General features: G+C 35.8%; 1 protein-coding gene across 7 annotated transcripts in view; it reads right to left on the bottom strand.

Moving 5' to 3' along the window:
• The window catches only part of PCM1 (pericentriolar material 1), a 90,951-nt gene that overhangs the window by 55,245 nt on the left and 9,451 nt on the right, over positions 1–26,255 (bottom strand). For 4 of the 7 annotated variants that reach the window (XM_045286824.1, XM_045286827.1, XM_045286828.1 and 1 more), the window contains exons 4-16: positions 23,286–23,555; positions 22,055–22,225; positions 21,765–21,881; positions 13,787–13,964; positions 13,532–13,621; positions 10,344–10,453; positions 9,360–9,576; positions 6,209–6,410; positions 4,912–5,085; positions 4,274–4,431; positions 3,923–4,155; positions 667–818; positions 400–529 (exon numbers count right to left, since the gene is read on the bottom strand). In XM_045286824.1, the coding sequence (XP_045142759.1) occupies positions 400–529; positions 667–818; positions 3,923–4,155; positions 4,274–4,431; positions 4,912–5,085; positions 6,209–6,410; positions 9,360–9,576; positions 10,344–10,453; positions 13,532–13,621; positions 13,787–13,964; positions 21,765–21,881; positions 22,055–22,225; positions 23,286–23,555 (2,202 nt within the window). Of the gene's footprint in view, positions 1–399; positions 530–666; positions 819–3,922; positions 4,156–4,273; positions 4,432–4,911; positions 5,086–6,204; positions 6,411–9,359; positions 9,577–10,343; positions 10,454–13,531; positions 13,622–13,786; positions 13,965–21,764; positions 21,882–22,054; positions 22,226–23,285; positions 23,556–26,255 lie in introns of those variants that run through there. The other 3 variants (XM_045286826.1, XM_045286831.1, XM_045286829.1) reach the window with 2 other exon arrangements.

Below are 26,255 nucleotides of genomic sequence, written 5' to 3'. Positions count from 1 at the left end.
TCTCCAGTGGCCTACTAATGGGCTTTGGATCTCCACTCCGCACCCCCCACATCATTCACTATGGTAAGAATTTTTGTTCTGATGATGCCTTACACCTGATCCCTTCGACACCTCGTGGTTGCATAGGCTGGGGTGCTTCTTCCATGTGGGCTTTGTTGCTTCTGAGCTAGATGACCGCTTGATTACCTTCAAGCCTTTAAGACCCCAGACGCTATACTTTTTGATAGCCGGGCACCATCAGCTTTCTTCGCCACATTTGCTTATGCACCCATTTGTCTTCAGTGATCCGTTCGACACCTCGTGATCACACAGGTTGATATGTTGTTCCATGTGGGCTTTGTAGGTTTTATATCTTTTATTTAGATAAATGTTAAAAAAAATTGTTTCATAATTACCTACCTGTAGGTCAGGACATGCCTTTTGCAACGCTTGAATTTTCTCTTGAATCTCAATCAGTTTCTTTCTTTCTTCCTGCAATTGTTTGAGCTCTCTCTGTTGCTGCTGTAGTTTAGCCTCATAAAATTTCTCTCTACAATTAAATTTACAATAATTACATATATGTACAATAACAGCTGTATTAAGCAAGACAATATAATTGGCAGTTGACCACTTTCTCTCTGAAAGCCACTAGATTTTTATTAAACAAAGGTCAAAAGCATAATATACCTTTCCTTTTCATTTACTCCAACATCTTTCTGTGTTTTATTGGCATTTTCACGAGTGTTATTTGGATTTTGTTTTGTGTCATCTTCTGCTGGGTAGAAATCATCAAGGTTTGAAGGATTGGCTGAGATAACCCCTTGATCAGCTTCATCATCCTAAAACAGCATTATCACAATAACATAAACTTGATATCTAAAGCTATTATCCAATTTATGTCTTTAATATCTTTAATAAATCCTTCCCTTTAAGATTTATGTAAAGAACTAAATCAGAAGAAAAAGCACATGGTTTCCAGTGAACATTGAAGTTCATCTTTCTGTCAGTGGCAAGAAATAAAGTACTAAAATGAAAACCAACATTTAAAATTTGTCAATTATTAGAACTGACAGAAATTAAGTAGCCTTTTCTTACCCTGACCAGATCCTGAGCTATGTTACCTTAAAATATAACAAAATGAAGCTGTATGGAGGAAATGATGATCATCTATAATTGGAGTTGGGAAGCTCAGAACAATGTCATGTAATATAGCCATGATGGCATAGTAATTGTGGGTTGGGCTATGATATCTGAAAGGTCAGCAGTTCAAAACCACCAGTTTCTCCATGGGAGAAAGATGGGGATTTTTACTCCTGTAAACAGTTCCAATCTCGGAAACTCACAGGGACAGTTCTTCTCTGTCCTATAGGGCCAAGGAGTCGGCACTGACTTGATGGTGGTCAATTGAGTTTTTGGAACAATGTGCTTTTGGTATTAAGTAAGTTTTTGTATGATATAACATTCATATGAGCAACTTGAAATAATCAATGCTCACTGACTCTTCCTCTGCTTTAATTTTTCATTTCCTCACTTTGGAGAAAAAAGGGCTAATGCTTACAATACAAAAGAAAATGAAAACCTGTAAGAAATGCTGAACAGAAAACAGATTTTCTCTATAAACTTAGGCCAAAATCACAAAGTTAAAAAAAAAAAAAGATAAAGATTTCCTCTCAGATCTGCAAACACTGCTGGAAAAATAACCAAAGTTCCTATCTTACAAAGGGTCTATCATCCTCACCTGTTGAAATCAATGTACTGTAAAACTGAACAATGGGATGAACAAACTGTATTTTCTTAACTTTACATACTCATGTGGAATCAATCTTTCTTTAAACACAACCAAAATGTCAATGTTTGAAAACACTATTTTAATAAAACTTAAAAGTTAGAGCTGATCTTTATTATATAACTCTCCAGCTGATTTTAGGTTTGTAGACATTCTACTATTTTTATGAATACAAAAATTTACTTAGTCCATTGCTGGAATGGACAGGAAGAACTGGCATGCCAAAGAGAGAGAAGAGAATAGATCATGATGCATTTCCACATAATAAAAATGGAAAATATTGAAAATAGATGCCTGAGCAACCGAAAATGGAATAAGCTAAAAAAGTAATTGACATTAATGGGAGTATAGTGGTTACAGGTTGGGCTACTAGCCAAAAGGTCAACAGTTTGAAACCACCAGCCTCTCCTCAGAAGACAGTATTTTCTATTCTCATAATTCTAGTGATATGCTTTTAATATATAAATAAAAATATGTAAATTTCATAAGCAAATGTGAAGAAAGCTGCTGGTACCCAGCTATCAAGACATAGTGTCTAGGGTCTTAAATGCTTGAAGATAAACAAGTGGCCATCTAGCTCAGAAGCAATAAAGTCCACATGAAAGAAGCACACCAACCTGTGTGATCATGAGGTGTCGATGGGATCAAGTACCAGGCATCTAAGACCCAGAACAAAATCATACCAATGTGAAGGGGGGCGGGGCATGGAGTGGAGCCCCAAAGCCCATCTGTAGATAATTGGACATCCCCTTGAAGAAGGGTCACAAGGAAGAGATGGGCTAGTCAGGGTGCAGTACAGCACCGATGAAACATACAACTATTCTCTAGTTCTTTAATGCTTCCATCCCCCCACTATCATGGCCTCAATTCTACCTTACAAATCGGATTAGACCAGAACATGCACACTGCTACAGTTAAGAGCCCGCAACACAGGGAATCCAGGATAGATAAACCCCTCAGGGCCAACAATGAGAATAGAGATACCAGGAAGATAAGGGGAAGCTGGGAAGAGAATGGGGGAATCGATCACAAGGATTAACATATAACACCCTTCCAAGGGGACGAACAACAGAACAGTGGGTGAAGGGTGGCAGAGGATGATTTAAGATATGAAAATAATCTCTAACTTATCAAGGGTTCATAAGGGAGGGAGAGCGAGGGAGGGAAGAGGAAAAATTAGCTGAAATCAAGGGCTCAAGTAAAAAGAAAATGCTTTGAAAATGATGGCAACAGATGGACAAATGTGCTTGAAACAATGAATGAATGTATGGATTGTGATAGGAGATATAAGAGCCCCCAGTAAAAGTATTTAATAATAATAAATAAATACAGACATACAATTGATGTTTATACAGATGTTTGTATATTTGTGTTTCAAGTCCCTTGTCCCTTCCCTCCAACATCCTAAAACCAACAGTCCAATCCAAATTAAGCAAGCTATATTTCAAGTATTTAAACAGTAGGCATTAAAACTAAAATTTTTTATACACAGTGACAGTGATTTCAATTCTTTCATTCATACTTGAAACACACAAATGTACAGAGGCGGCTATAACAGTGTAAAATGAAGTAGTATTTCTAAATAGTGAAAAAGAAAACAAAATGTTTATTAATAGGATGTTGGGTTAATTAAATGACAGTCCTTTGATACTATGATACAGCTAAAGAGCTGCATATGCTATATATACACATACAGTATGCTTTATTATTACTCAGCTAAATATTGATGTACAACTACTTGTATACTGAAATGAAAACTCCTCCAAATTACTGTGAATCAGAGAAAAAGGCTGCAAAATCATACTCGGTATATTTTAAATATTATATACTTTATAAAAACCACAAAGCTTTTTCAAAAAACTGGTATACATTGATGTAAATATTGAAATACTGCCATGTTCATGTTTATATATTCTCTATGGTTGCTTTTCTGTTGAATAATTATGATAGACTGCAGAGTCCAAAACATTTATATAGTGGCCCTTAACAGAAATCATTTGCCAATGTCTGATGTATGGCGTGTATTTAAGCCTGGCAAAGAGTGGTAACAATAAATATATACCAAGAAAATTATTAAGCATATATACATATCTGACTTTAAAACACTTTGTTAATTTGACAAATTGAGATTTTTTTTCCCCAAGAAACAATCTTTACCTGTACCATTGCAACAAGATCTTGTAATTGTCGAAGTTTCTGTTTTGCAGCCATAAGTCTATTGATCTTATGCTCAAATTCAGCATCCTCTGGAACCTCATTAACCACACTGCTGCGATGACTAGATAATGAAGCTCCACTGACTTCTTCTCCATCCTCATCCTCATCCTCATCCTCATCATCACCTTGTCCAACGTGAATCCCATGTTCTCCCTCTCTGTTATATCGACTGTCTGTTGAATACACATATCATCAAAATTAAAATTTTAATGATACATTTTAAAGTTTTAATGAAACATCACTTCCCAAAAGTAATATGGCACAATTATTTATAAATATAGTCCATCATACCTAAAGAAGGAGGCATGTTTAGAGCTCTTATGTTGGTAGCAGATCTGTTGTTAATTTCACAATTAGAATTAAATGATCTCCCATCTCTATTATTAGAAATACACTGCGCATTAGTATTACAGTTTACTTCATTCCAAGTGGCAGTTACCTGAGGATTTCTAACAGGAAAAAAAGAGTGAAACTACTGAAGGTTTACAACAAAACTGCTGATCAAATCATTTGAAACAAACAACAATATCGGCTATTTCCCAATTTAAATACAAAAAAAAAATTAGTGTATGCATATATGCTATTTGGAAATGTTAAAATATAACAACTAAAAATAATTACACCTAGAAATATACAAACAGAAAAGTACTAAGCTAGATACTTAGGATTCACTTGTATTTTATCACATGAACAACAAATTTACTAAACTACTAGTACTCGATATTGCCCTATTTGTTCAGAGAATAGATAGCAATTGTAAGGGTGCTTTTTCTAACAAGACAGATTATGATTACTCTGATTATAATAATGGACTAACAAGAGGCAACCATGAAAGAAGCAAATAGTGAACAATCTGCTATTTTTTTCCACATTAAAGATATTAGATTAGGAAGAGTTTATTAGAAAAATAAACAAACAATGATTCTAACCGAATGTTAGTAACAGGTTCAGAATTTTCAGGCTCAGAATCATATTCTGACTCTTCAGTTTCCTCATCTTTTGTGTTCTCATTTACAGCATCTGTCATCATATCTGATGTTTGTTCATAATAATGAACCAGTTCTCTGAGTTCATTCAATCTCTTTTGAACTTCATTTAACTTCCTGAAAAACAAACACATCATATATACAATATTTATATCCATTTTAACATAAACATGCTATTACCATATTATACAGCAGGAACACAAATAAAAGCTGGACTTGATCTAATATCTAGGAATGTACCCTATAAATTAAGTTTAAGTATGAGTTATTTGAGACTTCATTATTCCAATTTCTTATGTTGTAGTAGGGACAAAGAAAAAAAAACCTCAATTTATTTCTTTAAAAAATAAAAAACCCAAAATGCTACTGCTGACAATTCTAACTCACAACGATCCTTCAAGACAGGATAAAACTGTCTCATAATGTTTCTGAGGCTGTAGTTTTTATAGAAGCAGATTGTCACATTTTCCTGAGAAGAGACTGCTGAATTTGAACTACCAACCTTTTGGTCAGCAGCTGAACACTATTAACCACTGTGCTGCCAAGATGCCTTCATTTTAAGGAGATATAGATTCTAAAAAGCATAAAGCCCAATGTCAAAAATAATTTGTAAGGTCTCTTGGTAGGTATCAAAGGAGCAGAGTACTAAATATCCGATTTAAATACTGTAACCAATTCAGTACATAACTAAGCATTTACAGAGGGTTCCCATTTTGTCTGCACCCTAGAGTTCTTCTACAAAATAGCTTATCAAAAACTACAATTTAGATTGGTTGTACTCTTACTAAATGCAAGGACCATGCTAAATGCTTGTAATTCTTAAAATGCCTTCACAAATTAAGTATTATTATCCCTATTTAACAGATGAGGAAATAAGAGGCTGAAGATGAGACATCTGACCTACGCCCCACAGTCATGATATAATTTCAGGACTGTCTGGTTGTAGAACCTGGCCTCTAATTCATTTGAATACAGAAATATTTTCACTGTAGCTTCAGAAGTTTCTGCTTTTTTAATCTGAAAAAAGCAGAATAAAATAATACTAGTGCACAGACATTACCTGTTATTTCACATTTCTTTTGAACAAATCAAAGATACATGCACATTTTTTTCTATTATTTAAAATGCACTCATCATAATAAGGAACTTTCTCCAAAATCTTTAATACAAAGTGAAATATGCAATCTAACCCCATTCTTAAATTCTATCTATGTAAACAATGTTTGTAAAAATGTTTTACTGGAGTTTTTCAGTTGGATTTAGATGCCCTTCATTTTCACTTTCATTCTGAGAAACGAGAGCAGCAGTTGGATAAGGAACAGAAGATGTGAGGCCAGTGGGTTCTCCATTCACAACTGTTGCCAAGGCGCCAGGGGCAGAGGGAGCTGACGATGTACTTCTTTGATCTGTACTCCTTTGAGGGGAGGCTGAAGAAGGCACAACTACAAAGATAGAAAACATAACTAGTTTCCAACCAAGACCAAACAAACATGATGCCAGGCAACTCTTGGGTATCACAGACATCTTTAATTAGGTTGATTTAAAATTTTAGAAATTCAAGATAAAACACCCAGGTACCACAATTAAACACATCAAAATGCTTGAAGAAGACACGTTGCCACTATGTTTCCCCCCCCTTCTTCAGATTCTATCACTTTTACATTCTAGCCTCTGGGTTAAAAACAAAGTAAAGAAGAAAAAAGGGTAAGTCCAAATTGACGAGAGTTGTGACATCTTCTCTTGCTGGAGTAATTAGGAGAGCTCTGATAAACTTGGTCTAGGATAACTGACCTAGACCATTATGTGTAATATATATTCACAATGAGTATTACCTTTATAGAGCAGCCCTGGATAATTATCCTTTTGTGTTTTCCAAATATACAAACTCAGAGGATAAAATATCTGGGTTCCAAGCCGAAGCAAAAGTACTAGTGACTTGTGGTACGTACATGCATGACAATGGAATACTAGCTAGTAATAAAAATTTCTAGTTAAACAATAATTGATTCTCTATAAACTTTGAACTAAATTCTAATTATTTTCTACTCCATACATCTGCCAAAGATATATTATGCCTTCTAGGGCAATTAATACAGATTACAAATCTTAGTAGTTATTTAACTCACTCAATTCAAAACTATTGTCTTCTCTCTTTCCCACAAGACTATTGTTCATTTCTAATGCCACAATTACTACAACTGGTCTCCAGTAGTGTCTTAACTCTATTCTTTGACCATTCTACCCTTTGATGTTGTTTAACTTTTCCCAGCAGGAAGAAAATGACAAAATGCTTTCTTTCTGTGTTCAAGACTGCTTTCTAGGCCTTAAACACTTTTTATTTTTGAGTTTTCCCTAGTTGAGTTATCTGTTTGTAAGAGAGATGGAGACTAGGATGGTACTCTGGAGGAGGAGACTCTAGCAAGAAGTCAGTGAACAGGAAGGAATATATTTCTAAGTAGGAAAAAGTAAGGCACTTATGGAGGGGACAAAATAATATGGCTAGAGAATATACATTAGGGACCAGAGACTGCTTTTACCCCTTGCCTTTTCTTTACAAAGACAGGGGGCTGGAAAGAACAGAGTGAACAGTAGGTTTTTGACGGATGATACTGAGCTTCTTTCTAGTTTTTTCTCACAATTTGATTCCTGTGTATTCCCTCTGGCAAGGTCCACAAATAGTCACTATTTATATTGAAAAGGTATGTGCTATGAATGATGACATCATTGGTCTTGCAAAAATTCTACTATGCGATATTCACAGCTTCATTTCTAGCTACAAAACCATCTTTTCCAATTATTGTTCTTTGTTTACAACTTTAGCAGGCCAATTGTCAATAATTATTAATACATTTAAATTACCTATTTGATCAAGTTCAGACTGAAGAAATTTGTACAATTCTTCTCTTCATCACTAGCTTTAGTGGTTGGAACACAAATCTGAGTAATAGTTGCATTAACTGGACTTCCTTGTAGGCATATACTTATCACCCTATCACAGATAAACTTCAAGACAGACCTAGACATGTCCTTTAAAAGTTTTGACATACAACTCATGTATAATAAAATTCAATAGTTTAATATTACAAGTTCTGCAATCATTATCACAATTTTAAAACATTTTCTTTTTAAATTTTTAATAATTTTATTGGGGGCTCTCAGTTCTTTTAACAATCCATACATCAATTTTATCACACACATATGTACATATGTCGCCATCAACATTTCTAAAACATTTTCTATTTGAGCCCTTGGTATCAGCTCCCTTTTTCCCCCTCCCTCCCCGACCCTCCACTCTTGACCCCTTGATAATATATATTTTTATTTTCATATTTTACACTGTCTGCTGTCTCCCTTCACCCACATTTCTGTTGTTTGTCGTCCCCCCCCCCCGCCTGCCCCCCCCACCCGTGTGTGTACGCGCGTGGGGGGGGTGTACATCGATCATTACGATTGGTTTCCACTCTCTCCCCCTACCTTTCTCCTACTCTCGTGGTATCGCTATTCTCATTACTGGTCCTGAGGGGCTTGGTTTATCTGTCCTGGATTCTGTGTGTCAAGAGCTCTTATCTGTACCAGTGTTCACACTCTGGTCTAGCCAGATTTGTAATTTTCTTTTTTTGGGTATTCATTTTATTAGCTCCCCATTCCACCGCTCGAGCCTCCCCTGCCATAAAATAAGAAACTACTGATCTAGTTACTAGCTCTATAGATTTACCTATCCTGGATTTCATACACAGAAAAACATACAAAACAGAAGCAAAACAACAACAATCACAAAATAAAACAGAAAAAAATGGCAATAAATTAATGGATTGTTGTAAGAGCTTAAGAACCCCCAATAAAATGATTTATAGAGAAATAGATACATAGAAAAAAAGCAATGAATTTTTAAAAGTAGAAAAAGGAGAAAGTTTAAAAAAGGAGAAAAAAATGATAAAGTGTTACATTTTAACCTAATTACATCTGCATTAATCCAGTTTCCAACACACTGTCTGATAACAAGGCTATTCACATCCCTCAACTATGGTCAGAGGGCATTCACTGGAAGCTTAATCCACACGGGGACCCTGCAAATGGATCTGGGGATTTTACTTTCATCCATATCCTTCCTGTGTTTCTTATTTGTTTCTCCTACTCCCCTGACTAATCTGAACATAGTCCTTGACTAAATGCTGCCTTAAAAAAAAAACAACTCAAATGGCTGATTATTCTAAGGAGTGTATAACTCCTTAGACGTTACTGTTCCCCTTCTAGATCTGTCTAGTGTGTGCCTGAAAACAACCTTGGAAGTGAGTTCAGTACTAGACCTGAAGAATGAAAAATTCCCCAAACGTCTTAAATCCCCTCTAACGTACATGTTCTCCATAATGACTAAAGCCATATTTACTTACATGAAGAATTGTTTAAATGCTGATCCCGAAGTGTGTGAAGTTCTCCAAGCAATTTGTCCATTTTTTGTTTCTTTTCCTGCAACACTCTCATTTTACTAAAAAGTTGGACTTTCTCATCAGGCAAATGTTCTGAAATGGATGGATTTCTGCTTTGAGAAACCTCCCTAGTTAATGAAAGACTTTCTGCCTGTCTTCTATTATCTGGAACAGCTGGAGGCTTTAAAAAAAGAAGAAACATGTAAAGCTAAAGTATAACAGTTTCAGTCTCGCCTTTTCATTTTAAAAATGCCAGGATACATCAAGTTTGTGGAGCAAAAAGAAGTAAAAGATCATGGGTTTTTTTCCCCCCACACTTTCTGAAGTCCTTTCATGTACATAATCGACTGCTCGATTACTCTCCAAAGAGCTGCACTACATTCTCTTTCACTCGGTTAAGAACACATGAGGCAACACATCTTTTTCAATATACTCATTTCCATGGAGGCATTACTAATAAATCCTTACACATCCTTAATACCCACAGATTAAAAACTTGCGTTTATATCATTATTTACAAGGTCATAATATTACAATGCTTATTTACCCTCAAAATTAAACATAAAAACCCTCTAAAAATTCTTAGTAAAATATTACAAGGACAGATTTAAACCTAAGTCTTAAATAATTATGATCATTAACAATCTTCTCAGGAAAATGATGTATTATCTAGTAACAGACAAAGGAAAATGATATCAATTCATTCAAAGTATATTTTCTTCTAACATCGTGTTTGTCAATGTATAGACCCCAGACCAGTAGCACTCACTACAATTACGTGGGGGAAGCCTACCACAAACCTACAAATTAGCATGTAGACCCAGATGATTTAAGAATCTGAACTTTTAAAATAATCAGGCCAGGTGATTTATTTTAGTGAACATCAATGTGCACTAATATTTGAAAACTGTTCTAAATAACTCAATTACATTAAAGATATTAAATTACCTGAGAATCTCGAAGCTGATTATGAAAACGCTGAATCAAATCATTTAATTCTTCATTTAATTCAGATGTTATACTGATTCCTGATAAACTACCTGTAGTTTCTGTTACAACTAGAAAAAATTAACACTCATTAAGACAAACAAATGAATACTTTTCGATTTGAGAAACTAAAAGTAAAATTTGAAGACATAAATGGAATCAAGAAAATAAAAGCTTAAAATTTGAAACCGGTTAACGCTCTGATCTACCCACCACCAGCCCTTTACTTAAATGCAACCAGCCCTTTACTTAAATGTTTCCACCTAACCTAAAAATAAATGGACGCTTACAAGGCTTTGATTCCATAGGAAGATGCTGTGGGGTTAGATAAGAAAAAGACAGAAAGAAGTGTTGAGGAAATGTGTAATTATTAATTACAGATTAGTAATAAGCACAAGTATGTTTGCACTTATTTTCCTTATTGCATAATACACCTCTGATTACCAGTCTAGGTTGGGGCTAAATATTAACCAGAAAAAGCACAGCAGATTGTGACAGGTCTCAAGTTTCACCTCCTCCCAACAGAATTATCGTCTTAGTCCAGTATCTGCCAAATTTTTTCCTACAATGATTAGGGATTATGTATGCTAAACTTTGAGGGTTAGTTTGTTACAACTGCCACTGTAGGGCAAAAGCAGATATCGACATTAAACAAATGAACATGGCTGTATTCCATAAACTGTATAAAAAACAAGCAGTAACCAAATCCAGCTGGGACATAGTGTGGTTTGTCAAACCCCATAGGACAGATAATTTATTGAAATAGTTGCTTGTGATACAAGCCATACTAAATGACTGTGTCTTTTATCTTCTTTTAAAATAAAAGGCTTCATATTCCTAAAGTAGTTTTCTGATAAGTTTGTTATCGATAGCTGCTCTACTTACTATCCTGTCAACTCACCATTATACACACTCCCAAATCTCTCGCTCTACCAGGGAAACAAGCTCCAAACTGCATTTGTTATAAAGAAAAATTCCAGCTTTCCCCACCAACAAAACAAACTTAGAATTCCAGGACTAGATGACATCCTGGTTACTTAGTTCAAACTCTTACGTTGCAAACAAAGAAATTACAATCCAGATCCCTAACCTACAACTTGCTCAAGTAACAGGAACAGCCTTTCCCATGACAAGTATGCTCTTCGTTTGCATACAAGGGGACTTAAGTTCACAGAAAAATGGAATAGAAAGACAATGGAATTTTTTATGAACTTTTGAAGCCTCCCCTTTTACCAGAAGGGTATGCATTTTAATTCTTTCTTTTCAGTACAGACCCTTCTCAGGTATGAAGGAGATCCATTACTGTATCTTTAAGAATTTGTAGGTTGTTTTAACAGGTGCATTAGGTTCTTATTTAGCCTTCCCTTAATGCTAGAAAAGGAGCCCTGATGGCATAATGGTTATGAACTGGGCTGTGAACTGAAAGGTCAGCTGCTCCTCGGGAGAAAGACATGGCTTTCTACTTCCATAACCGTTAACAGTACAAAACCACTGGCCACTCTGCCATGGGGGGAAAAACGGGCTTTCTACTCCCATATAGAGTAACAGTTTTGAAAACTCACAGGGGCAGTTCTACCCTGTACTACAGGGTGGCTGTGAGTCAGCATGGACTCAAATGGCAGTGAGAATTAGTCTAAGGCAAGAAAGCAGCCCTAGTGGCACAGTGGGCTGCCAACCACAAGGTCAGTGGTTCAAACCACCGGCTGCTTAATGGGAGGAAAATGAGGCTGTCAGCTTCTGTAAAGATTTTCAACCTCAGAAACCCAGAGGTACAGTTTCACTCTGCCTTACAGGGTCATTATGAGTTGGAATTGACTTAAAAGCAGTGGGGTTTTTTGGTTTTGTTTTCTGTGCAAGATGAAGCTCAAAGCTTTTCAATGATGTAGCTGCAAGTACAGCAAGTGAAGGTGATTATAATGAACTAACATGGGTTGGTTCAATTGTTTCAAGGTAAGGGCAAATTTACTTAACATCAAAAATCACACAGGAGTGATCTAAACCCAAAATAAAACTCCAAATTCATTGCCACAGAGTTGAGTTTGATCATATTGGCCCTCCAGAACAGAGTAGAACTTCACCTCTAGGTTCCCAAAATTGTAAATCTTTACAGGAGCAGAAAGCCTCATCTTTCTCCTGCAGAGCAGCTGGTAGATTCAAACTGTTGACTTTTCAGTTATCAGTCTAGCCCACAGCCCAGCAGAGTTCCTAGAATATTAAGAGTTCCTTCTCTATAAAATAAGAATGAAAGCTCTAGCTACTCAAGTGAAATTCTGTATCATCAAATGAGGTGATGTAAATGGGAATAAGTGATTAGCATAACTAGCTAAGAAAAGAATTCCAAATCTAATTTCCAAACTTGAAAATTATTCAGGTTTACCATTAACCAAACTAGTACTAGTTATTATGTTAAATTTGTATTCTAAGTTATTTATTTCTTCAACAGAAGTATAAAAGTTAATGATACTTTTCACTTTATAAGGGCAATATACCAAAATGTGATTACTACTGTTAATAATACACTATTAACTACATACTTTTACAAAGTCTAAGTTATTTCAAAGTCATAAAATTCTTTATAAATTAGGTAATAATGACCCAGGCCAGGAGGAGGTGTGGGCAGGAGGGTCAAATGAGAATCATCTCTGTGGCAAAAATGGAGTGTCCAAGAGGAGAAAAGTTATTAGGCCAGGAGGGTGGTGACAGACTGTTTTATTAAGTAACAATTTTATTTTAGTAAGAAACAATTTTATTTTCAACTTAATGAGAAATTAAACAGGGCTGAAGGTAATGAAACTACAAAATCAAACTCGCTACTAAAAATTCAAAACACTTTTTACCTAAATGATATATGTAGCTATGAAGAAAGGAGGAGCAGAGGAATTTTTCTGAGTCGCAGGACAACAGTGTGGGGTAAATATAGTTCCAAGGAGCTACCATATGTAACTGGAGATCTAACTGAAATCACAGAAGCCATAGATGTTCTATAAATGTATGCAATACACCACTTCAAAGGTTTAACTTTAACCCTTTCTTGAGAAACAAGCAACAATTCTAGATGAATTAAATCTTTTAGAGCCAAAAGGTGAGTAAAAGGATCCAGAACTCTTATCAGTCTGAGGTACAAAAACCCCTGCACCAGTCTTTTTTACCTCTTACAGGTTCTCTCTGATGAAAAGAAGAATGAGCTGTCTGTCTGCCCGGTATGGTTTGATGGTCAGAGGTTGTTCCTGTGGTCTTTTCTGCATAACCAGAGAAAAGCACAGGATAAAACAAGCCTCACATGAAGGTTTTTAAACTAGTCAACAGTCAAGAACTGATGAGCTAATAACAAGCATTTACTTGTGCAATACACCATTATTCATGACCCTTGCTTATAAAAACAAGATTCTAAGACTGTGTCATACCAGAATCATCCATCACAGCAATGGCCTGCTCCGCTTTATGTTGCAGAGCCAGGAGAGCAGCCTGTCGTCCCTGCAGAGCTCTCAACTGCTCCTGCTGTTGCAACATCCTTTTTAATAAATCATGTTGTTTCTTCAAATTTTCTATCTCTTCCATGGGCTCCTGCTGAGGATCCCTGGCCTGGAAAATAAAACCAACAAAACTTTTATCTGACTGATGGAATCAACATTTGTTTCACTACCAAAGGCAAAGTGCAAGTAGATAATAAATTAGTATTAAATCACAGTCCTAGACATAGTTCCTGTGGACTTGAACAATGACACTGAGATAGCCTTATCACGGTATAAGAGCTCATTTCATGAAGAAAGACCTTAAAAAGTGGTTTAGCATGAAGAAAATTCAAATAAAAAGCTTAAGAAAGAAAGATGAGACGGTTAAGACAGTAAACGGGGACACACACACACACACACACACACACACACACACACACACACGGGATCCAGACTCTACATAAATGTGAAAGCGAAATATACCTGTTTAGTACCCTGCAAATCTAAGACCAGATGTGAAGACACTTCTTGCTTTACTCCTAGAAGTTATGTTTAAAACTGTACACACACTCTTCCAGAAAACAAACTCATTTTAGAACTTTTTATCATTTTAAATGAAGATCAAAAATTTTAAAACATTTCACATAATTTTATGTAAATAGGTTTTAGTGCAATTGTGCCAAATATAAAGTGTGAGGTTTCATTTATTATTTTTAAAATTTTAATACATCATTCTATTGGGGGCTCTTACAGCTCTTATAACCACCCATACATCAATTGCATCAAGCACATTTGTACATATGTTGCCATCATCACTTTCAAAATATTTTCTTTCTGTTTGAGCTCTTGGTATCAGCAACTTTTTCCCCCTCCCACACCCACCATCATGGACCCCTGATAAGTTATAAATTATTATTTTCATTTAATACACTGCCCACTGTCTCCCTTCGCCCACTTAACTGTTGTTTGCCCACTGGAGGGGCAGGGGGATTATACATCGGTCATTACAGCCAGTTCCCTGTTTCTGCCCTTTTCCCCCACCTTCCCTCACTGTATCACTAGAGGGATCTCATTATTGCTGTATATACTTGTATATAAGCTGCGTTTTTCAGCACATTTTAAATGAAATTTTGTGGTAAAATTAGGTGCCTCAGAAGATATTCAGGTCGGCTTATACTTGAGTATATACGGTATCTTTTCGCTTGAATATGCCCAAAGAGCTGTATTTGAGGCCACAAATACAAGTAAAATTTTCCAAATTCCTTCCACAGATAGGAGGTTATCATCTTGCATAAAAGTAGGGGAGTAGCTTAAGTACTACTTATGAAAAACTATCATATGTTAAATGCTAATCTTAAAATTATTCAAAATGTAATCCCACAAGAAAAAGTCAATTAAGCAAAAAGACGCATTTTAGTATTTACAAAATAACATTTGACTACAAAATAATTTTTTAAAAACTTTAAGCCAGATTATGTATTTAAATGTACATAATGCTATTTTCATCATTGATGTGTTTTGAAAAAATCTTTTATTAAAGTTCAATAATTTCAGCTAATATCTTTATACATTTTAAGATAAAGTGAGGTTTGCCGTCAACCTGGAACATTTGTTATAATTAATCAATTTTAAATTGACATTATCTTTCACTATTAGTTAGGGTTATGTAGATCTGAATCTCTTCAAAAGTTACTAAGGAGAATAAAGAAGTTCAGTGATTGATTTTCAAAGTAGAAATACACTGACCTCCTTCCCCCATGCACCTTTTATTCTTGAACAAACTACAGAAAACCCAGGTGGCTCAAGAGAAATTTCCTTCCGGGTAACATCGCTTACCTATGGTAGGCAAAAAACTCTTTAACCCTACAAGTACTCAGTATCATGACTAAGAATAAGTTATTGTGATAAAACTTTACAATGTGACTTGTCATCAGTAAAATTAGTAACTAAACATTAACTAGTTATCTAGCACAGAATTCAATTTTCAAAGGAAGATCAAATAGCAAGTAGAATACTATGTGATGCACATAAAAGGAACCTAGCTAATGCTTATCTACTCTGGACTAGCTCTACACTTCATGATAGACCCTATCTTACTTAAGCCACTCCTTATTGGAAGGTTTTCTATGTTTGCATTTCTAATAACATCCCCTATCAAATAAACCACTCATTTCTCTCTCCTCCTATACAAGTGACATTTCCTTAACAAAATGTATCTTCCTGTTTCTAGTTTATCTGAAGACTCTTATCTTGAAAAAACTTGGGGATGAGGGAATAACTATTGATAAAGTTATAAATAACATTTCACAATCTATACTCTTCAAAGGTGAGCCATATTGAGTGGGAGGAAAAACCATGATTGGGTATAAATAAAGTGGAGTTCTGGGGAAAAATAATTAACAAAAACTATTTTAAAAATTAAAAATATGCCAATACGATTTTACAAAGACTAAAAATTCAGAAATAATAGTTCTTAAAATATTAAGTATTTCCAGGTCGATATCTACTCTTCAAGCACATTTTAATTTCATTTCCTTTTAGTACCTTCACCTACTATAATCTTTAGTGTAGAAATAAACAAAAAAACAACTTAGACATGAAATCCAGAGTTTCATAAAGTTCACTTGCAGAAAACTAAGTTCCTCTAATAATCATTCAGGGGTTCAAATACAATTTTCCAGGTTAAAAAATACTTCAGACAATATGCACTCCAATCTTCTCAAATAAAAGGTGAGAAAACTGTAAGTCCAATAAAGATAGGGCTGTGATTTATCCAATATCACAGTTATGGGAAGTTCTAAAGTCCTGTGTTCTAGTGCAGTACTATTTGCACCATTACTGTCTGTCTCCGGAGATCTGGCGGAGCAGTAGTTATGAGGTGGTTGCGAGTCACATGGTTGGCAGTTGGAAAGCAGCAGCTGCGCAGTGAGAGAAAAAAGGGGCTTTCTAGTCCCGTAAAGTTACATTTTCCGAAACTCACAGGGACAGCTCTACCCTGTCCTACTGGATCGCTCGATGGGTCAATATTGATTTGACAGCAGTGAGTCAGTCTCCAAACTCACTAACTATACTTATACCTGGGATTAGTTTAAACACAAGACATAGACGACATAATTGGTACCCTGAAGAAGCAGAGTCTATTTGGGAGACATGGATAACCCATATAAATAAAACTAAAAATGATGAAAATAATAGCAAATAAAAGTTACATAGTTTAAAGAGCTTACACAGTTTCTAAGAGCTGAGAGTAGGTAAAAGAGGGTTTAGAAAACCGAGAGCATGAGTAGTCATGAAATGCTTTTCTTGTAAAATCAAATAGTTCATAAAATGGACTTAAAACAGTTCTAGAACACTGAATCATCTCATAGTGCGCCATAGTCAAAGCTCTTTTCAGCTCTGAATCGCAAATAAAAATGCTATTTCCTCCCCTACTCTTCTAACAGAATACTACATGTTGAAAGAACTCTAAAGAGAGCATGGAGGTAGGTAGGAAGAATAACAGATGCTATACAGCAAGGACAGAATAGAGCCACCAGGTGGGAATTAAGACTTTTCTAGGAAATTAAAGTCTTTCTATGAATAGAATATTGACAGGGCTATCCTATAGTGATTTAAGAATCAAAAGACTAAAGGAAATCAATCGGAATAAACTCCAGGAAGAAAGTTCAAGAGAGAATATTAATCAATGAGGATATTTTTTTAAAATCCTAAAAACAAAATTTTAAAAATAAATATTACACCAAAAATAAGAAATACATTGTGGTAATTATCAACTAAGATAAGAACAAAGGGTTCCAAAGAAATGTTAATTTTTTGCTTCTTATTTAATTCTAATTGGATTTTTAATTTAATTTTATTATTATTTAACTTTAAAATAAGCAGCTATTTTATTTTCCTCTTCTGTTGAATTGGAGCACCTATTGCATAATATTCCCCGATAAAATCCTCTTATTTGTACCTTTAAACTTTTGTGAGAGCCCAAAATGGGGGGGCGGGGAGGGGGCTGCCAAAATATTTAGTTATGTTGTTCATTTTTAAGCAGCTATAAAAAGAAAATAAAAACTATCTATAAAACAGGGGAGAAAAATGCCTAACTCTAGATAATACATCAGTAATAAGCATATGATATTAGTCTTATCTATACTCAATTATTAAAAATAACTTGTTCATGCCGCATAACTAAAAGCTTTTTTTAAAAAATCATTTTATTGGGGACTCGTACAACTCTTACCACAATCCATCCATACATCCACTGTGTCAAGCACATCTGTACATTTGTCATCATCATTCTCAAAACATTTTCTATTTGAGCCCTTAGTATCAGTTCATTTTTTCGCTCCTTCCCCTAACCTCCCCCCTCTCTCACAAACCCTTGATAATGTATAAATTATTATTTTTTCATGTCTTACACTGACCTATGTCTCCATTCACCCAATTTCTCTTATCCGTTCCCCTGGGAGGGTAGATCACTGTGTGACTGGTTCTTCCTTTCTCCCCCGCCTGCCCCTTACCCTCCTGGTATCACTACTTTCATTATTGGTCCTGAGGGATTTATCTGTCCTGGATTCCCTGTGTTTCTGATTCCTATCTGTACCAGTGTACATCCTCTGGTCTACCCGGATTTGTAAGGTAGAATTGGGATCATGATAGTGAGGGAGCGGAAGCATTAAAGAACTAGAGGAAAATTGTATGTTTCATCGTTGCTACACTGCATCCTGACTGGCTCGTCTCCTCCCCACGACCCTTCAGTAAGGGGATGTCCAGTTGCCTACAAATGGGCTTTGGGTCTCTACTCTGCACTCCCCCTCATTCACAATGATATGATTTTTTTTTGTTATTTGATGCCCAATATCTGATCCTATCGACACCTCATGATCACACAGGACGGTGTGTAAAAGCTTTTTTACAAATACTATTTCTATTAAAAGGATTTTAAGTAAAGCTACAAAAGCAATTATCGTTAAACTTTCTGAGTACCTCTAATGTATGTTGTTTCCCAAACTTATGTGGCCTACCATCCTTTTCTGAAAAACTACTCGGCATTCCCCGGCACTTAGAAATTTTTGCACTACAACCCACAGTCCAGGATACAGTGTAGGTAGCAGCCCCTCTGGATTATTCCAAAGGAGCCCTGGTGTGGTGTGGTTACGAGTTGGGCTGCTAACCGCAAAGTCAGAAGTTTAAAACCACCGGATGTTCCATGGGAGAAAGATGAGGCCTTCTACCACTGTAAAGAGTTAGTCTCAGAAAGCCACAGGGGCAGTTCTCTCCCATCTCACTGCTATGAGTCAGAACCCACTTGCTGGTAGTAAACCTGCTTTTTCCTAGATAGGTTCAGCCTACCCACACTGGGCAGTATCACCCACTTCAGGAAACACTGCTCTAATTAAAATGATAGGAAATTCAAAGAAAAAGCATTTTGAAAACTGAAGAAAAATAAGGCAACACATCAACAATCAATAAAATAACTAAATACCTTTCTTTTTAAAAATTACAAGAATAGAAGTGATTTCCAATAGGAACAAAAATATAAATCAAACAATACAATAAAAGCATTTTATTCTTAAAGATGAGAAATAACAGCTTGTTCAACTTTTTTAACATATAAACTGACTCAGGGAATAAGACTAAAATTTAAAAGTCCTAAATAGAAGTTCTTTTTTTAATCTAAGGAGCCCTGGTGGTATAATGGTCATGCATCGGGCTGTGATCCACATGGCCGAAACCACCAGCAGCTCCCAAGACTTTCTACTTCTATAAACAAGTACAATCTCAAAATCCCACAGGGGTCAATATGAGTCAGCATTGACACATTGAGTGATGAATTTTAATCTACATCAGCAACAAAAGGCAAATGATGGGTGGTCAAGATTAAAAACTGTTGAATTTTGAGCTGTCAATAGTAAAAAAGAAAGAGGATTTTTCAATTCCTTTAGTATAAATTAATAACAGCCACCACATGTAATCCATGAACAGGTGTATAAGAAAGTAGGAAGAAATAAAAACACTGATGAAGTATCTTTTTAAAGCAAATTACATATAATTCTACCCTTATGGATGTATACACATATATTTAAGAGCAACAGCAACTAAAGGAAAGGAAATAAAGGGTAAATAAACAATAAGGCCTCAAAGACTTCCTAAGTTAATATTGTGCAGTGTGCCCCTGAGGATAATTCAAGTTTGGGGTAGTATTTCTTCTTTGGCATCAGTTCCCTAGCTTTTGAGGTTTGTCACATTTCCCTTTTGCACTTGTAGTAACATCAATGCCTGAAACCTGTTCTTGTGAAGGTGATTTCCCTAGTGTTCCTTAACGTACAGCCAAATTCTCAGACTAAAAAATGTCTATGAATTTCTTAACACGAACACCCGTTTAGTAGATAAACCAGTTTGTAAATAATTATGAGCAAATCACACCAGCTCACCTTTTGGCCTTTAACAATTACCCATTCATTTAGCAGAAAACTTAAGACATTCATGTTTCTGTAGGACAGATTGTTACTTATTGTAATAATCCTAAACTATTTCTAGTTTTATAGTAAATCTTAAAATACATTCCAACATTTATTGTTACATATTCTTAATCATTTTCAAAATGTCGTAATTCTATACCAGTCCGTCCCCATCCCCACCCCCAAAGAAAGTCTTAATCTCTTATCACCAACCCTTCAATTTCTGCTGGGCTCATGTGTGAAAAAGAAATTACTCCTCAGCATCATTGTAAACAGGAAAATAATTTTAATTCATTCCTAAAAACTATTGAGATCAATCCCCCTGAGCAAACTCTCGCTAAAAATGACAGAGAAAAATTCAAATTTCTTGTTGAAAAATTAGGAAGGGTGGGGAAGAGAAAGGAGGCAGACACAGGTCGATACTGAAAGGAAACAAACCCTCAAATTGCTGATGCTGGATAGTATTTTGGAGTATAAATCAAAACCAAAAGAAAGACATGTACTGTCTTCCTTTAAACAAGAGGGTAGCTTTACACATTTACTAATGCTTGGCTAGCTCGATTACCATTCAATCTGTAAAAATTCCCCCAAAACGTCAGGTATTTTTCTCAAGGGCAGTATTTTGGCAGAGTTCATGTTGCAGAATCAGAAACGTTAGCATTTTTCTTACTGTCACTGACGCCTAAGGCAAATGTTATGCTGCTCTGCTTTCTAGCCATGCATTTTAATTTTTCAGTCTTTGGCTTTTGTCAGAGCTCTAAGCCACAACCTAAAATATGAAGAATAACAATAGCTTTATAATAAGTCTTCAATTGCAAATGAACTTGGAGAGTTTTTTCAATAGATAATATGCTAGGCAAACTTTAATGAGAGTCTATTCAGGGGTCGGCAAACTTTTGAGACAGAAGAGCCAATCCTATACCTCAACAATCTGAAAATGATAGCCATCAAGAGATTTTTGCAAATAAAATCACCATTATCTGAATAATAAATACCCTTTAAAATTTGTATAAATCAAACTATGATAGTTTTATTTTCATATGCAATTTTACTTCAGAGTCAAATATGGGAACTGAAAGAGCCGCATATGGCTAAGAGCCACAGTTTGCCGAACCCAGTCTATACTTACATATCATATTATCTTTGACAAATTTTAGCTTTCCTGTATCTTAAAATTATTAAAACTCTGCATAATAAAATAAATTAGAAACACAATGTTCTGGTGAGCTAAAGATAAGAAATTATCAGTGATTTCCAATCAATCATTAAGACCATTTGTTACTAAACAAAACTTAAACTTCCATGTTTAAGATTATACACACACACACACAAAAAGATTATACACAACATTAACAATTTGAGGGTTTCTTCCCTAGAATATCTGTCATTAAGGAAGGTTCATAAAATATCATCTTGAAAATTAGAGAGAAAATTTAAATCCTCATTTCCAGCATGTCAATTACCAAAAATCTGCTTACCGTGGTATCTGAAGCCTCAGACTGCACATCTATGTTTAGCGATGTGCTCTCAGCTACAGAACCAGATCCCACAGCTGAATCTACAGTCCGAACATCCTCCTCCTCATTTTCTCTAGCCTGAAATATTTTAGTGGTATAAATCATACAACTATTAAAAAGGGCAATAAAACGTTATAATGGATGGCATGATTTTTTTAAGTAGACTCCTTTGGGTGGCATCAGAATGTCATTATACACTAGGTACACAAGAAAAATAACATCATATATTGTTAAAATGACATAAAACTTACAAGGATTTTTTGGAGAAATTTCATATATGACTTTTCTTGTTCTTTAAGATGATCTATTAGATGAGTAAGACGCTCAACATTAGCAGATCTTTCATTTTTTTCCACAAGATCTTCCCGCATGGAACTAGCCTTAGTAATATAGTCACGAATTTGGACAAGCCTGCTTACAATCTACAGATGCAGAAGGGAAAGGGGATAAGCACAGAAATATAAAATATATAAAAGGGCATAATTAACATACTCAGAATAGAGCATTCACAGACTTTTAAAAAACATACATTTACAGAGTTTGTACTTCAAAATCAATAGCCAAAACTATCTCTAGGTTTATTAAGTAAATGCTCACACACAGAAAATTTGAACCAAATCAGAAGCTACTCAACACAAAGATGACAATACTAAAACTCTAAATTACTGACAATTTAAATGTTTCACATTTTAATCTAGATTAGCTGAAAATTTTATTTAGATCTGTAAACCAAACACTGTTTAAATAACTTTCTTTCAAAAGTTTGTATTATATACCAAAAATACTCATATAAAAGCTGAGTTTTTCAGCACATTTTTAATGCAGTTTTTGTGATAAAATTTAATGCCTCGGCTGATATTCGGGTCGGCTTATACTTTAGTATATATGGTAAGTTATTTATGATAGTGAAAAGTACTATAAATTACTTTTGAAAGTTTTTTAAAAGTATTTAACATCACTACTAAAAAAAAGAGAATTCTTACAATTACTACCTTGTTCCTCATTCTCCTTTATGATGAGAAACTGGCAATATAGTAAGCCAGATAAACAGAAGCCTAAATTAATTTGGCCATGTAAGTTCTACAGTTATATCTGATATAAAAAGAAATTTACTCTATTTGGAATAAACCTGATACATTAATGAAAACCTTACCTAGGAGCACTGGTGGCAGAGTGGGTTACAAGGCGGGCTGCTAACCATAAAGTCAGCAGTTTGAAACCACCAGCTGCTCCGCAGGAGATAGATACAGCTTTTTACTCCTGTAAAGATTTACAGCCTTGGAAACCCACAAGCCAGCTCTACTCTGTCCTATAACGGTTCCTATGAATCAGAATGCACTCAATGACAATTTTTTATTAACTAAAGTTTTTATGTGTATAACCTAACAATGTTTTTAACCTTTGTTTTTATGTTTTCTGCTTGGTGAAAACAAAGACCAAATTAGATAAACAAAACAAAAAACCTCTCACAAGTGTTATTACCTGGCTGCTTTCCATTGCAGGCTCTCCTCTCCCATCTTCTTCAGAGACTTGACAGTTTTGTAAAAGGTCATTACTTAAAGCAGAGGCAAATAACTCCTTACATTGTGCTGAGCCAATGGTTTCTCTCTTTGGAGGACTTGTAGTAGCATCTTTGCTCTTATTAGTATTAATCTGCATAGGCAAAAAGTTGAAGGGCTTTCGGTTTTCACTAAGCTGACGTTTGTTGTTAGCAGCTGTTGCTCTACCTTGAGAGTCACTTCCAATGCTTCTCTATATATGAAAAAGAAACCAAATCCCACAAACATTACTTTTTAACAACACTAAAATCCCCGTTCAATTTCACCATCAGGTATCAATCAGGATAAGCTTCGTAGTTACAGATCAACAAAATCCTTTAAGATGCTCTTTGTCTTTCTAAAAGGAGTCCTGGTGGGGCAGTGGGTTGAGTTTTGTGGTCATCACTGAAAGATTAGCAGTTCAAACCCATCAGCTATTCCGCAGGAGAAATATAATGTCGTTTGCTTCCATAAAGATTTATAGCCTTAGAAACCCTGTTGAACAGTGGTACTTATGTCCTATAGTGTGACTGTAAGTCACGATTGATTGACAGTAGATTTGGTTCTGGTTGCTTTTCTACCCTACAACTGGCAAGAGCACTTCAGAAAGCTAAGGACCATGATGTAGCCAGTCATGCATACTCACTGGGGTTCCAAAGACTAGGGGACTCTGGACATTGGAGCGCTCTTTTGGGGGCTTCCAGAATTGATGAGATATCCATGCAGGGAGGTGTGGCATGTCCCTAAGAACAACCAAGTCTAGTGCCAGGACTGCTCAAAGACCTCCCCTGATTTTATCTCTAGCCTTGTATACTTTCTGATTATATTAACCAGGTAACTTTAAGTATGAGCAATAGTCCCTACAAATTTGCAAGCCATTATAACAAAAATAATGAAAACACGGGAGCATTGAGCCAGCAGAGGCTGGCATTGCAATTTGAATTTGTGTAGAACCAGTGCTGAGTAACTGATGGTCAGGGACACTGCACTGGCAGTCAATGAAGGACAGTCTTTCTACCTTATAATCTAGCCCTGGGGAGACTAGAGAGAAAGAAAAGGGAGACAGGCTGGGAAGGAGTTGTGCAGATTCTGGGGCCCACAGCTGATCCTTAAAGACCTGGTCTTGGGTGGTCAGGGATGTTTTGACCTAGCCAGGATTGCTGAGTGAGGTCTGTCCTAAACGGCTGGTTAGGGTTAGAGGGGAGGATTTTCACAAAAATGGCTGGATAAAGAATGGAGATGTGGGAAAGTTAGGCCTGAATCTATTTCTGGTTAGGAACTTCATGCCAACCTTGGCTACGCAATATAGAGGAGGGGTTGGCCTCCCTGGGGGATGGACAAAAGAACAGTGGGTGAAGGGAAACATCAAACAGGGTAAGACATGAAAAAATAATAATTTATAAATTATCAAGGGTTCATGAGGGAGGGAGGGGAAAAATGAGGAGCTGAAAAATGCTTTGAGAATGATGATGGCAACAAATATACAAATGTGCTTGACACAATGGATGAATTGTGATAGGAGTTGTACGAATCCCCAATAAAATGATTAAAAAAAATAAAATAAAGGAGGAGTTGGTCCACCTTGTCCCTTTTATACTGCAGTTTGTAGGGTTGTCCTCACACACTTGCTATTCCTCATTTCACCAGTTACAAACGAACTGATGACTATGAACAAGGTTAGTCTAAATTAAATACCAGAATTAGGCACCAGTTATAACACATTGATAATCTTACTTTATTGCCTCTCAACTAGATAAATCAACTTATCTAATTTAATATGAACATAAGCATAAAGATGTGTCTATATGAAGACTTATCTGAAGAAGTACTCAGCTTAGTATCTGGCACACAGTGGTTAGTACAAATGAATAAATGATATAAGAGGGTGTACCCACAAAGAAATGGAACTGTGATGGGGAAGCAGAGCTTTCCTAATAGGCATTTTTTCCGCTAGTTGATTGATTTATCAAGCAACTCTTAGTCGCTTGAACCTTGATCAAGGTTCTCTCTGGTCACAGTGAATTGTCGTGAAAGCAGTTTCGCATGAACCTTTTTTGTGTGTGTGATGGCCGATTTAAGAACAGCATGTTGCTGTGAAAATTTTGTTGCCTGCTTGGGAAAAATGCCACAGAAACTGTTGTGAGGTTGAACATAGCTTACAAGGACAGTGCGATGGGGAAAACTCATGTGTACGAGTGGTTTTCTCATTTCAATAAAGGTGAAATGTCGATTGGTGACGAACTTCTGTCAACTTCCTGAACAGAGGAAAATGTCAGCTTGTTGTGCATTTGGAGTTCATTCCACCAGGTCAGACTGTTAATCAATCTTTTTATTTAGAGGGTCTAAAAAGACTGTATAACAGTGTGTGACAAAAAAGGCCTGATTTGTGGCAAGTGGGGGAATGGTTTTGCCACCACAATGCACCTGCTCATGCAGCCATCTCAGTGCACCAGTTTTTGGCAAAAAAACAGCATACCTCTTTTGTCCCATGCACCTGACTCCCCTGACCTCGCTCCGTGCGATTGCTTTTTGTTTTCGCAAATGAAGAAGGACATGAAAGGACAGCAATTTGACAATGTAGAAGAGGGGAAGAAAAAAACAAGGGAGGTGCTGCCAGCCATCCAAACAGATGTTTGAAAATATTTCCTCCAAGAATGGAATCACAGATTTGACAAATGTATTATGTGTAATGGAGAGTACTTTGAAGGTGACAAGGTTGTTTTGTAAAAAAAACTTAAATATATAGCTTTGGGGAAAAAATTCCATTTTTTTTAGGGTTCCCCCTTGTATTCATCATACCAGACTTCAGTCAATCTCCACATATAGTCAAAAACTTATCCATGCAAAATACAAATCTGAGTAAAGCATTTTCAAAAAAAAAGAGGTTCTGTTTGCTTTGCATCAGTGATTAAAA

This window comes from Echinops telfairi, unplaced genomic scaffold (genome assembly GCF_000313985.2).
Source record: "Echinops telfairi isolate 266 unplaced genomic scaffold, ASM31398v2 ScPeMD7_9;HRSCAF=40, whole genome shotgun sequence".
Taxonomy (NCBI): Eukaryota; Metazoa; Chordata; class Mammalia; order Afrosoricida; family Tenrecidae; genus Echinops; species Echinops telfairi.
The sequence above is the reverse complement of the archived record's forward strand: the minus strand, read 5'-3'. Positions and strand labels throughout refer to the sequence as shown.